The sequence below is a fragment of the Ammospiza caudacuta genome, chromosome 6, assembly GCF_027887145.1.
Source record: "Ammospiza caudacuta isolate bAmmCau1 chromosome 6, bAmmCau1.pri, whole genome shotgun sequence".
Lineage (NCBI taxonomy): Eukaryota > Metazoa > Chordata > Aves > Passeriformes > Passerellidae > Ammospiza > Ammospiza caudacuta.
Window position 1 is genome coordinate 56,551,578 of NC_080598.1, and position 14,333 is coordinate 56,565,910.

The 14,333-nt window shown below is 41.7% G+C and overlaps 1 protein-coding gene across 1 annotated transcript in view; it reads left to right on the plus strand.

Moving 5' to 3' along the window:
- The window catches only part of KIF26A (kinesin family member 26A), a 94,693-nt gene that overhangs the window by 35,112 nt on the left and 45,248 nt on the right, over positions 1-14,333 (plus strand). The window contains exon 3 of the mRNA XM_058806600.1: positions 12,409-12,566. Coding sequence (XP_058662583.1) covers positions 12,409-12,566 — 158 coding nt within the window. The remainder of the gene's footprint in view (positions 1-12,408; positions 12,567-14,333) is intronic.

Genomic DNA, 14,333 nt, shown 5'->3' on the forward strand with positions numbered 1-14,333 from the left:
GTGCTAAGCACTGCCACCCAGTTTAATGGAAAAGGAGAGGACTGAGGGGAGTTTGGGCTTCCCAGATGTGTTGGAATCTGACTGAGAGGTAGAACATTAAAACCACTGAAAATACCTTGTATGCCTATTAGAAATATCTGCATTTATTGTGTATTGTAGAAAGAAAGAGGTCTTGCTGTATATTTAAAATTGACTGTGTTATTATTATGCAGTGTTATGTGCTGCATAAAAGTGCTAAAGTAGCCATGCCATGTGCTATAAAGACATCTCAGTGAAATAGGGCTTATTTGCAAATTGCTTTTTCTTTCATCTTACACAAAATGAGATCCTCATCACACTGTATTTCTTACTTGAATATGTACAGTTGGCACTGGTTATAAGGCAAAGCATTGTGGCTCCTTGAACACATACCAATTTGTAAGTGGATTTAAAAATATATTAAAAAAGGCACCATTAAGAAATTGAAAAAGTTGGAGCACTAAAAAGTTTGAAGAGCCTTAAGTAAAACTTCTAAAGCCTATATATGCAAAATTATCAAATGTATGTTCCTGAGAGTATTCAAAAATTTAAATTTAGGTTTGAGCTTATTGCTTGTGTCTGTGAAGTTCAGAGAGGGAGGATTCACCCACAGCACAGCACATGTAAATGGGTGCACAGACTCTGAAGTTAAAGAAGTTGTGTTTATTTGTCTTATGTGAAAAACCTCTGAGTTATTTTAGTCACAATTCAAGCTTTCCTGTAGTTTGAGTAAGTCTTCTGCTTACCCTAATCTAAACCAGATGATTTTGTCTGAGAGTAGTTCAGCCTCTGTTGACTTTCCTTAAAGCCTCTTTGTTTGTTTATAGCAAGGGTGACTTACATTTTGTTTAAAAGATGCAATAAAAAGCTGACTGTGGAAAACAGAACAATGACAAGATTTACTTTCCAGCATTTACTTTTTTTACTTTGATAAATGTCATGCCAAGTGGATTTTTAAATTAATTTTTAAAACCCTACTTGATAGCTTTCTCAGTGACCTTTTATTAATACAATGTGGGAAATATATTTTGTAATGAAACAATTAAAATACAGTACATTGACCATAAATCTTGTCCGTGAGACATATGGATGTCTTTGAGTTTTGGGACATTCCTCAGACTCCACGTAAAACATCTTGATCCTCAAGAAGTCAATGTCAGACAGATGGTGAGGCAGGGACTGCACGGAGGCTCTTCTGTTTTCTCTTTAGCTCCAGTAGTGCTGGTCTCACTGCTTTTGTAGAGGAAGTAAATAAATAAAGGAAAAGAGAGTGGCAAAAAATAAAAAAAAAGTGTTGGTCACTCTCCATAACAAGTCTCAGCAGCAGAAGGAAACCTTTTGGTCCAGGTTACTAAATGCCTTCTCATACTAACCTAATTTATGTTCCTGTGGAAAGCCCTTTGCTGTGGCTGCTGCATGTCAGCTGGGCAGTGATGCCCTGCTTTGGGCTTTGCTGCCTTGCACATGCAGAGGAGGGAGGGGAGCTGTGTGAGGACACACTGCCACTGCCAGGGAGACCCTGCCCCAGCAGCCAGGGAGCAGACTGCCTTGGGAAGAGTTGGCAATTCAGCTTTAAACGTGCAGCTGGAAGCACAGCCCTCTGCTTTGTGTAGTTGATGGGACCTTTGTGCTCTCTTATTCTAGACTGTCCCCAGTGTAGGGTGATAAGGTGAAAATGAGGTTACTTTTTAACATATTTCCAGGTATCAGAGTGATACAGGAAAAATACTGAGTTAAAAGAGGTTATTGGCTACAAGATGGAAATGAGACTTTTCTTGGGCGAGGGTGTGGACTGAATTTCTTTTTATTGTGTTTGACACTTCCACCATAGTGTTGGTTTTACAGTTGTGGGACAGGGTAATCATTTGAGGACTCAGACCCTCTTGTGGCTCAAATTACCACCTGAAAGCAGTTCTTTTGATCTTTCACCCCTCCAGGCTAAGCAGTTGTTGTTACAGCTCTCATGAGGAAACAAGTCCATACATGCCTCTGTTGACAACTGAAGTCAACAGGCAATAATAAGGAATGTTTGCCCAGACTTCACCTGTAACTCATCAGAGATAGATGTAAGACAAGCAGACTTTAGAGATTATGTGGAAATGATAATCCACTGGATTTACCTTTGGCCCACAGTGCATTATCTCATCTGGCAAATGTACATAAGCTACAGAAAATACCCCAAATACTCAAATTTTCTACTCTTGCCTTTGAACTTGTTTCTTTGGCCTTTTCTGTTCACTTTGCTCCCCTCAGCTTCTCTTGCTTCTTGCTGGACCATTTATACTCTGAATTTGCTCCACTACAAATCCTCTGGTGAACTGATAATCAGGGCATCTCATGCCACCCCAGCACTAGAAGCTGCCATACAGGGAAGGTTCATGCTTTTGGCTGAAGCTCAGAAGTGGTGTCATCCAAGATTTGAGAAAGAGCAGCTTTTACAAGGCTACCATTGCAGGGGCTACATGGGTTAAGGGTGGGCTGCAGATGAATAATAATGCCCTTTGGCTTCAGAAGTTAATGCAGCAGAGAAACCAAATAAATTCATGCTGAGCTCAGACCTTAGTTGTATGCAGGAGGGTGGAGGGGAAAGTCTTGCAGTGGTGTCTGTGTAGTGCATGAAAGGAACTGATTTGTACAGCTGTGGTGTGCAGGTAGGATTGCCCGGTTGTTGTCTTGCCTGTGTAGAATGGTATTTGAACATAATCTGTTTTTTTTTTTTTTTTTTTTTTTTTTTTTTGGAAACTGCTTTGAATTTGACATTTTCTCAACAGGCTGTTTTCCGGCATGTTCAGGGTGTGGGCCTTCAGATGGTTGAGAGATGTGCACAGTACAAGCATTGGTGAAAACATCTCCTCTTGTTTTGTGGCTGAGCATGGGGCAAAAATTGGTGCTCTTTGTTACTTGCTAGAGTCACTGAAGTGCCCTGCCTGGCAGCTTCTGACAGGAGGTTTAAAAAGCATAAATAGAAAATGATGTATCTATTTTTGTGTTTCAGCACTTAGGAGAGAATTTATGATGTATGGATAGAGTTCATAGATATTTCAAGCATTTCATATGTGTGTGTTTAATGGAATGGATTGCCACTTTAGTGAACATAGCATCAAATCAGCTCTGTTAATTGAAAAAGATTTTTCACATTATTGCTAATGATGTGACACAGTTTTGTTAGAGATGGTGCATAAAATAGCACTACTTCAAGTGACATTAATGTATGCATTTAACTTCCTTTTTTCCCATTTACGTGCATTATTGATTTTATTTCATTGTTGAGCAGCTAATGGATTTATAATTTGAATACAGTGACTGTAATCAATGATGGGATTACTAGACTTATAAATAGAACTTTAAAACTCCGATGAGATAATTTCACAGTGACATTATAGAGAGTGATCTGCCCAACCAGGAAGAATGAGTGGGTGAGGTCCTCCAAAGACAGGCAGGAACAACCTCATGTTCAGAAATCCTGGTCCTCATGAGGGACAACACAGCAGGGCATAAGCAATGTAGGAGGTTCCTGAAATGTGTTAATGATAATTTTCTTCTCCAAATGACAGAAGAGCCAGCGAGGAGAGGTGCTGTGCTGGACCTTGGTTGTGATCAGTGATGCAGAGTCTACCTGGAGCCCTGTAGCCAGGGCTGATTCCCGTTTAATTCATCATATTCATCAATGCCCTGGATGGAGGGACAGTGCTCAGCCTTGGGAAGTTTGCTGAGGAGGAATGGCTGGTACCACAAAGTGTCAGCTGTGTCATCCAGCAAGACCTGGACAGGCTGGAGATGTGGATAGAGAGGAACATAATGAAATTCAACCAAAGCAAGTGCAGGGTTCTGCAGCTGGGAAGGTTTAACCCCATGTACCAGTGCAGACCTGGGGGCTGACCTACAGAAAACAGCTCTGGGAGTCCTGGTAGACAGCAAGTTAACCACAAGACAGCACTGCCCTTGTGAACAAGAAGGCCAATGGTATTGAGGGCTGCATCAGGAAGAGCATTGCTGGCAGATCAAGGGAGGGGTGACCTCTGCTCAGCCCTGGGTGAGACCACATCTGGAGTGCTGTGTCCAGTTCTGGGCTCCTCTGTTCCAGAAAGACACAGAGCTCCTGGGGAGGGTCTGTGGCGGGGCTGTGAAGATGGTGAGGGGACTGGAGCATCTCTGCTAAGAGAAAAGGGAGCTGGGCCTGTTAGCCTGGAAAAGAGACAACTGAGTTAACTCCTCTGAATTTGAATGGCTGCTACTATTTCAAATCTGGATGAGTTTGTTCTTTTGTGATACCTTATGCAGAGGAAGAATTTGAAAGGTGCTATAGGCATGAGTCTATAGCTGTGTTTTTGGTGGTGTTAGATAATGGAGCTGCCATTTAGAACTGTCTCTGTTGTGTAATGAAGTTGTTCAAGGTGATGAAGTTGTACAAGGGTCAGGTGGCAGTGGAAGGATAAAGAAGGGGAGAGTGGCCCTTGAGATGCCTTGAGAAAGGTCTAGGTTTAGTTTGTTAATGCAAGGTAGCTGTGTGGACATCCCCTTGAGTCCTATCAGCTTCTTCCTGTGACTCTGAAGTACTGATGGGGGATGTGGGAATAGCACAACCTCCTGTTGCTAGTTATGGTAAGATTCTCTTGAAAAGATTGAATGGGAATGATAAGAACATTAGTAATATCCTGCTGGGTCTCAGCTGCAGCCTGTCTAGCCCAGGGCTGTCTCCAGCAGTGAAGCTGGAAATGGTATTTAGGGAGAGCTGTGGAGCCTGGCTGCTTTCTGCAGTCTGCTCACACTCCCCTGCATGCCCAGTTGGATAATTCACAGGGGGCACATACCTGTCTGTTCCCTTTAGGATCTGTTTAGGGACTTGCTGTTCAGGAATTTATCCAAACCCCTTCTGACCCTGAAATACTCTCTAGCTCCACAGCCTTCTGCATGCCAGCAGGTTCCATGAGTTCACTACCCCAGTGCAAAGAAGTATTGGCTTTCTCCATGACTTTGTAAAACTCAGCCAGGCTGTTCTCAATCTTCCCTTCCCCAAGCAAGAGAAGGCTCCCAGCCTCTTTTATCTCTCCTCCTGGGGCAGCTGCTTTGCACAGTCACACTTGGGAATTTCTTCTGGAATTCCTTATTATTGGCATTTTGTTACTTGAAAGAGCTTTGGGACATCTGCAGGCTTGCAGATTTCACTCTGGTCATGGTGAATCATGTCTGGGTTACATGGCCCCAGCACTGGGGGCAAACAGGGGGGTCAGCAGGAACACCCACCCACAAGGAGAGTGTCATCTGCACAGCTCTATCCCTAATTTGGGACCTTGGTGTCCTTCAGCAGTGATTCCAATGATCACAGCTGTCCTTGTCTTTGCAAACCTAATGCTGTTTCATGAGCTTGCCTGTAACTGAGCCTTGTCTCTAAATATGGGTGTAATAAAGAGCCAGTTTTCCCTTCACATAATGAGGGCTTGTACCTCTTCAAGAGAGCTGCTAGTCAGTGGGTGCCTTCCATGTGGTAGCTGTCAGGCAAATTGATCCCAAGGGATGTTCTTTTTAAAGCAGCTACATCTAATATATAAGCAGCTCAAGTGTGATTGAGATAGAAATTAAATATGACAATCTCTGTCCACCTTTGCTTTATTTGGTGACATTGTATGTCAATCATTATAACAATACAGTGATTTTAATGAAATTGGGAACATGGTAATTTCTTTTGCTGAATAGAGAGTGATCAAGATATGGTGACATTTTTGTTGAGTTGCCCAAATCATTGAGAAATGCTGTTGTGGAGTCAGGGAGGTGAAACAAGTTCTCCCATTTCAAGGCTCTGCATGTCTCCTGTGTTTAGTGGCTGCTAGAAACACATCTAGCCCATGGAAGTCAGTCCTAATGGAAAAACATTTGTCTTGTTGTAGGAAACCCAATCCTGAAATGACAGAAATTTGCATTATTATCAACCTGTTAATGAATTCCTTTGCTTGCTCTTATCAGCCTTTGACAAAAAGCAGGGATTTTTACTGTATATTTGTCCATTTGAAGCAATACCCAGGGAAGTACACAGCTAGATTTCTTGGCTTTGGAGGCTGTAGCTATTGTAATAGAAGTCAACAGGGAGGGCTCTGGGCAACACTTTCTGATGCTTGCCTAGAGGCATTAGAAGAAACAGTTCCCTCTAGCCTGGCTGTTTTAAATGCAGTGCACATGAAAAGTCCTGATTTGAGAGTGTTAATGTGCAGCAGGATCAGTGTCCTTGTGGTAGCTCATTTCATGCCCTCCTGACTTTCCAGGTGGTGGGTTTGCATGTGCAGATAGGAGTGTGTTGTTCATGTCTGGTGGTCAGGTTGCTGTGAAAAGGGAAAGAAAAAAGAGCATTTCTTGCGGTGTCTTTGGTATGGGTGTCCTGAATGGCTGAAATGTGAAGGAATTGTTCTGTCACTGCCTGCTGACATCTTTCCACTAGCAGAGCCTTGCCTGCAGGGATTGCCCACATTCTCAATCTGAAGGAAGGAAGAATGACCTTTCATTTTGTAGATTGAGGCCTGCTCAGAACCTAATAAATTTTTCAAGGACCAGGTAGCATGGTTTAGGAGAGATCTGGGTCAGATTGAAATAAAATCCTTAGTCAGAAGGGAGAAGCTACTGATTCTCCATCCTGGTACTGCCAAGGATGCCTGTGCTCGATGAAGCTGGGTGTGTGCCCTGCCCAAAATGTTATCTCCTTTCTTCATGGAGCACAGGCTGCTAATGATTCTTGGTGGTAAAGATCCAAACCTTAAACCTGCTTTAATTATTTCAAAAAGCAAGTGCTCCGGAGTTGCCTTTGGATTGCCTATATTACTTTCCAGTCTGTGACAGCAGATGGGCCTCCTCTTTCTATTTAATTCTCCTTCTCTATAATTTTTCTCCTTCTGCCTCATCTTCAGAGATTGATCATAAGCCAGGCATTAGCAACTCTTGTAGCTGAAAAACCTTCTTTGAGAGAAGGGACATCATGCTTTGCAATTGATTTACTTTGAACATGAGATGAATATAAAAGTCTGAAACTACAGGTTGAGGCATTCCTGTTACCACATCCCAGCTGCAGGTTATAAATGACTGCAGCAGTGTATTGTAGTTATAAAATGCCCTGCTTATTTTGTAATGAGCCCTGGCAGAAGCAATGCCAAGTGGCAGTAAAAAGTTTATCCAGAACACGTTTCAGTTCAGCCTGGCATATGCTGCCCTGTTAACTTTATGTGGTGCTCGTCAGTCAGGAGGAGACTTCTCTCACAGGAGATGCATGCAGGACTTGCCCACGCTTATGGGAAAGAAGGGTTTATAGTGTGAGCATTACCCAGCTCCACATTTACGTCACATTTGTTCCAGTCAGTGCTAGTAGGTCATAAGAGCCTTTTTTTACATGAATCATTTAGGTGGAAAATTATTGTTTTATCATATATAAACAGTAGGCTTAATATTTTGCAAAATCGTTACATCAGGCAGTTGTTACAGTTTAATTGACTGTGATGTTCTAGGCAGAAAGGGGAAAATAGGAAGTTAGAGCAAATTCTAAAAATCCTCTGTCTGCCTGCTAGTCAGAAACGGGTAAAAAAAGTTAGAAAAAATTAGGGGGAAAAAATCACCAGTACAGATTCAGGCTGTCCCAGAGCACTTAGTGCTTCACCTGCACTGCCCTGTTAAATGCTTTCATTATGGGACCAATTTTTTTGAATTAAAATAAATTACATTCAGTTGTGATTCTGATAAACAGATGTGTGTTAGATTCATAGAGGCTCATGTAATTTTCTTCATTCCCTCATTAGTGATTCTGTTCTCAATACTCTTTTGTAGCTCTATCCAACCTTCTGGTTTTCTTCTGCCATGACAGTATTATCCTGGGACTGATCTATTTTTATAGGTTTTTATAGTCCTGTGTTTTCCTTTCCTGTCACCAGACACATATTTTGCATGCATTTCAGAGACCTCGTTTGGCGTTTTTGGATTCCTGGACATTCTCTGAACAAAGGTCAATGTCCAGAGAATGGAAATATTCAGAAAACTGGAAACATTATGGCTTAGTTTTTGGCTCTGCACTTCAAATGTGTAAAGAGCTTGTTAGAGTTGTAATTGTCCTTTGGATGGTAATGGCCAGACAAAGTCCTGTGGATCTGGAAATTTCATCTGGGGCCAACTTCTTTATAGTGTAATTTTGGACTAGTCTGACTTGCTTCAGCCTGAGCAGATGTTTCCTGCCACCTAGTCACAGCAGTGAGCTCGTGTGCTGGGAATCAGGGATGGGGCAGGGGTGCCCCTCTTCTGCCCAGGACACTTCCACCACCACAGCCTGGGGATGCCAGGTCACCTCCATCTCATGCTGCCCTTGCCCCTGGCATTTGGCCCTCTCAGCTGGGATCAGCTCATGCTGTACCTGCTTGTTGTGTCCCTGCCAGCTTCAGCTGTGTGTGTGGATGCTGCCAGCTGGGACTGCAGTGTGGCTGACTTGCCCCATGTCCTCAGGATGGGTGCTGGGCCCTGGACCCAAAGCCCTCCTGTCCATGGCACAGGCAGTGACACGAAGCACCAAGACATTGCTCATTCCTGCACGTGCAGAATGCTTGGTGTGACATTTTCAAATGTCATCCTTGCTGTGCTCTTACTGGTGCCAATTTTCATGTGGCTTTGGACGGAGTGGAGGGAAGGGGTCCTATAGAGCAGTTTTGGAAATCCTTCCTTTTGAGGTCAGCATCTTTCCAAAGGGTTTTTGGTTTTTTCCAATGGCTTTTGTCCAGCAAATATTTTCATAGAAAATTGAAACAAACATTACTCTCTGGATGTGGAGCCCTATGACATTTTAAATATTCAGTGTAGTCAGTAACATTTTGTAGTGACAAGGTTGTGCTTTCTATATTTGATCATTAATGATTTATGAAAATTCATTAGATGGAGAAGCACAGCTCCCTCTCAGCTGCAGTCTGGAGCCTTCTCTCTGTGCTGAGTTGAATACTTGGAAAAGTCAAAAGTTGCTCAAATTCCTCTAAAAAATTCTGTTTTCCACACACAGTCCTCAGAAAAAATATTTGTTGAGATGAGGGAGGTGCATTTAGTTTAAAAAAAAAAATAAATTCCCCTTTCTTTTTTTGTGGTGAGGCACACTGGAGTGTCCAGGCCCAGGAGGGTCCCATTAGTTGCCTTTAGTTTTCTTGCCTCAGGGTAAATGACCTGGACCTGACAAATTTCCTCATACCTGAGCCTTCCTCATCACCTGAGGAGGTAACTTCTCAGAGAGAGCTGCATGTGGCTGTGCTGGAAAATCCTGTCACCTTTGGATGGTGCAAACAGTCCTTGAAATGAATCCTAAACTTGGAAGAACTTTTGTTGTTTTTCAACTTCTCATCCTGCAGCAAAACTGATGTTACCTCTGTGTTTAATATTAATTGGGTAGTTGAAGACAATAAAAATTATATGGGGTGTCTTCTGCAGTAGTCTTCTGATAGTTTTATCTTGTATACCTTCACTTTTTGTTCCTTTACAAGAATCAGTGCCTTCTTATTGGCTTCCCCTCATCCTCTTTTTATGTTCGCACAAAATTCAGAATAAAACTTACAGAAAAAGAAATTACAGTATGAGTTTTCAAATGTGTTTAATGTGGGAATAGCAATTTATTCAACTTAGATACGTTGCTTTGGAAAGCATATTAACCATCTGCCATCTGAAATATCAGGTTTGATTTGGGTATTTCAAGTTACATGCCTGATATGTCCACAATCATCAGTCTCTTAGAAATGTAGGCTTTTAACTTCTCATAGAAATAAAAAAGTGGTGTAAAAGGAATGTGTGTTACACATGGCTTATATTTTTAAATGCGAATAGCTTTTACAGGAATTGATCTATTAACAGATTCCAGTCAGTTCTTACAAGTCTATTACACTTTGCTGTAAAATGCAATGAAGTTTTGTGCTAACTCTAAAGATTTCATATTTAGCTTTAGCTCATACCATCATTTAGATTATACATTAATTAGTGTGATTGGTTAGAAACCTGTTGCTCTTCCTGTCTTTTTTTCAAAATGTTGCTTGAACACAATTTTCTTTATGTCAAGGTCTCTTGTCTAGTATAACCCTTGTTGAAAGTGAGTGAAAAAATTTGTCTTGGGAATTCGACTTGAGCCTGTAATTTTGAATCTGAGACAGCAGTTTCTGTGGCAGAGGGTTATGGTTGTGTCCCTGACAGAACCTGGGCACGTTTCAGACACAGATGTTCTCCTGCCAGGGATTGCAGGTTGGGTCCTCCTCTTGCTGGCCACCCTGCCACTGTCACTGAGCATGTGGGCCACAGTCCCTGCTGTGCCCCTCTGTGGGCTCCATGTGCTGCCTCCAGAGGCTGTGGTGTAGATTTTTTTACTTTGTAAATTACTGAAGCCGTATAAGCTCATCTTGCTGTCAGCACTTTGTGCCAGTTCACGTAACTCTGAATTTCAGATGTCATGCTGGATTTTACCCACCTGCATGTTGTTCCACGTGCCATATTCTTTCTGTGACTGGTACAGGTCAAGACCGCACATTTGTTGCTTCAGTGCATTAATGATCAAATACCTGCTTCATCGACCCCCTCAGGGTTCATTACTCCATCACTTAGTTATAAGCAATTAACCACGAGTGGATCTGATCCTTTTCCAAGCTTCTCTGTTCCTGGCTGTCATTGCCAGTAGATCATGGATAGGATGGACAGACAAACTCCTTTTTTAAAGTACTTTTTCCTTCCACACCATTTCTTTTGTGCCTGTCTTAATCTCTAGCAGTGCTTGGTCTTTCTGTTTTCATCACAGAGAAATCTGATCTCATGAGATTCCTGTATTACAAAGTGAAGGGTTTTGCAGAGGGCCGTTCAAAGTTTCCAGGTTGGCTTCTAGCATGAGTAGCTTCACTAGGATTAAGTCAATCTGCATGAATGAATTTTGTGTCTCAGCCTCAGATCTCTTTGGTCAGCTCTATAAAAGTCCTTTTTTAGGTGTAGCACTCTATGCTAAAGCATTACTCAGCCACTCCATAATACTGATAATAGTACTGATCTTGAAAGAACAGACCTTCAAAAGAGCTGGGTACACTTTTTTCTTCTTGACTTTGTTAGGAACTGGGAATACAGCACTCAACCTATAGGAATGAGTCCAGATGAAACTCCGGACAGGCTTTCATGCACCAGTTGAGCATTACTTGGTTGGCAAAGTTTTTTTCCTTGGTACCTAATAACCAGGTTGCCTCAGTTCTCATGAGAAAATCTCTATTTGTATTGTCAGTGTATGAGAAAATTGAGGGTGTGTATGTAACTGGGAGTGCCCCATTGCCATGTCTGCATATCTATAGTTGTAAAACATGATCTATGGCAGCTCAAAATTTAAAATTTGGTGGCATCCTAGGAAGTACCTAATTGTGCTTGCGCTTCATTACAAGGCTGTCTCCTTTCCTGGAATCTGTTTTAGCTAATTAGCTGGAAATGTCAAAGTAGTATTTCAGATGACAGAAACATCATATATTATCATACATGAAGCAATTAACTCTTTTGACAAATATTTATTGTGGTGTCATCTTTAATTAAATCCTCAGGACTCCCAGACAGAGAGCAGGTTCTTCCGAAAAGGAGCCTTCCCAGCACTGTCAATGAGCATTTGACTGATGGAGCTTAATTGAACTCAGTACTTGAAAGAGTTAGTGGCTTAAACATAAAGATATAAACCTGACACAATTTCACAATACAGATGTCTGAAATTTTGACAAAATCTCAAAACAATTACCTCCTTCCAAACTGTGTCTCAGACATTGCAAATGCTCTATGCTGGAGAAGATGCATCTCCAGTCTCTCCTGTTCTTCCACTAGAATGGTTTGCAGGAGAAAAGTGCTGTACAGTTGTGCCGCTAAGAAAAATAATACTGAAAAACAGGGCTGTATATATTTTTCTAAAAAAATCAATTTTCTTTTATTTAGTTCTTGGGGTTATTCATGTGGAAACATATTACAAGTGTGACTGTTTGGTTAGTTCCTCTTAAACAGATAGGTCTTGTAGGTGATGTGCCACTGAGAAATAATTCTTGACAGTCATAACTGAGCCAGATAAACAGTTCTGCTTGCTCCCAAATAGCACTGTAAGACAAAAGGGTTCTGCTTATCGTTTTGCATTTCTTCATGCCTGTCAAACTGTTTAACTGTGCATTACTCCTCACAAAGGTTCTATGTTTTTCTGCTCCTCCACTCTGGTCATGGTTTTTACTTTCTCTGTTGCTGAACCTCCTGTGGTACACTTGTCCACCTGTATCACTCCCCACCTTCCGCTGATCTTCGCCTTCACCCTCGCAAAGAGTCGCTTTGGAAGCGCTGTGTGGAATTTTTCCCCGTCCTGGCCATGTATTGAAGTGTGCTAACCTGTGCATATGTTTTTATTTTTATCAGGGAGAAGCAGCAGCAGAAAGTGGCCGAGATGTTCCCAGTGCTCAGCTCGGCCCAGGGCAGCCCAGCTCCGACCCCGCGGGCCCGGCGGCGCCCCAGAGCGCGGTGGCTCCGGCCGCGGTCTCGGCAGGTACCTCGGCTGCTGCTTCCTTCTTCATAAGGTAGTTCCTCTTTTCCTGCTTTCCACAACTGCTCGTGGGTCCTCAGACAGCTGGGAAATGTTATTCAGACTTTGCCAAGGTGCTGGTTGCTGAGGGGTGGAGTTGGTGCCTTGGTCATGGCTGTGGCTTTCTGCTGCCGCTGGAGAGCAGGGATGGGATGGGGACACCCCGATTCTCTCTCTGGAGACCTGGAACCTCTATTGACCAAAAACCCAAGGAAACCTGTGTTGGGCTTTGTCTAGTCCTTAATGGCCAAAAACCCAAGGAAACGCGTGTTGGGCTTTGTCTAGTCCTTAATGGCCAAAAACCCAAGGAAACCTGTGTTGGGCTTTTTCTAGTCCTTAATGACCCTCTTCACCACAAGTCTGCTGTTCTGTAGGTTTCCTTGGGGCAAAAGCTGAAGTAACAAGTTTTTTTTCTCTCAGATCTAGATTTAAAAAAGGTATTTTTTATGCAGTAGCATGGCCTGTATGTCCCAATAAAAGTTTTTCCATGGTTGGTAGAAACAGTTAAAGCAGTTTGACGTTCTTTTAGCAATAGCCCACAACAATCTTTTTTTTTTTTTTTTTCCCTGTTCTGGTGTCTTATAAAAAATGTTAGTTTTGTTTGGATGTTTGTTGTAATTAGCAATGTTGATTAAATGTAATACACTGTCAAGCAGATGGTACTTAAAACAACAAAACTCAGGGCTTTGTACTTGCATTCCAACTCCTTTTTTAATTCTGAGCTGAACATATTTTGAGACAATATTGAAAAGCGTATGTCTATGAATGGCACTAAAGTAAAATTTATGCATTGAGAATCCCTCGTAGAATGTAATTACAATGGTAATTGTATTGTTTCCTTTTCATTGGTCTTTAAGATGTGTTATACCATTAAATAAATTATGTTTACTATAAGTTACAATCTGACCTCAGAATGAGCTTGACTTTCAAAGTTCTGTTTTTTTAAAAGAATGTGGTACAATGATTTGAAATGTCAAATGCCTGAGTGTCACAGTCTGTCTGTACACTGGAGGTTGGGAAATGACTGCCCCAAGAGCACTGTGTGCAAGTTAGGGGATTGTCTCTGTGCTGAGGGTTTAAATGAACACAGAGCAGTGGTGGCCTGCAGAGGATGATTTGTTTCATTCAAACACAGGTATCTGAAATAATCAGTGGGAATGGAAAAGAAAGGTAAAGGGAGAAGCTCAGACATCTCTTTTCTTGTTTAGTTGCCTAAGCAAGGACAGATGCATCCTTTCCAAAGTATTTAGATGGGATGGAGCACAGCTTTTGTTACTGTATTTCATATTGTGGGTATGATTTTAGCTTAATCTACTTTGGATTTATTTCAGTGTTAATTTGTATGTCATAAGAAAATGCAAAGATTTTTCTCTTTCACTGGGGAAGCCAGAAAATAAAATACCTTCCTTGAAACAAAGAAATCAGTGTCTAATAGTATAAAATAAGACCCAAAATATTTTCTCTCAGTGATGCTTTTGTCACTGGTCAGCAAAACTCAGTTCTGTTTTTATTGTGAAGTGAGTGTCATTGACTTAATTCAAAGATTCTTGAAGTCAGCAGCAAGACTGCAAATGACATCACTGTATGTTGGATCAGGCCCTAATTGCTTCTCATGAATCTGTCTTTGTCTTGAGTGAATCAGAATTTTATAGCTTTAGCAGCTCTGTGCTAGCTAAAACATTTTAAAACCCCATTAGTACATTGCTTATTCCCTACCCATGTTTCCTATATTCAAAATTGATTCTCTTGAATTTTTCAACTG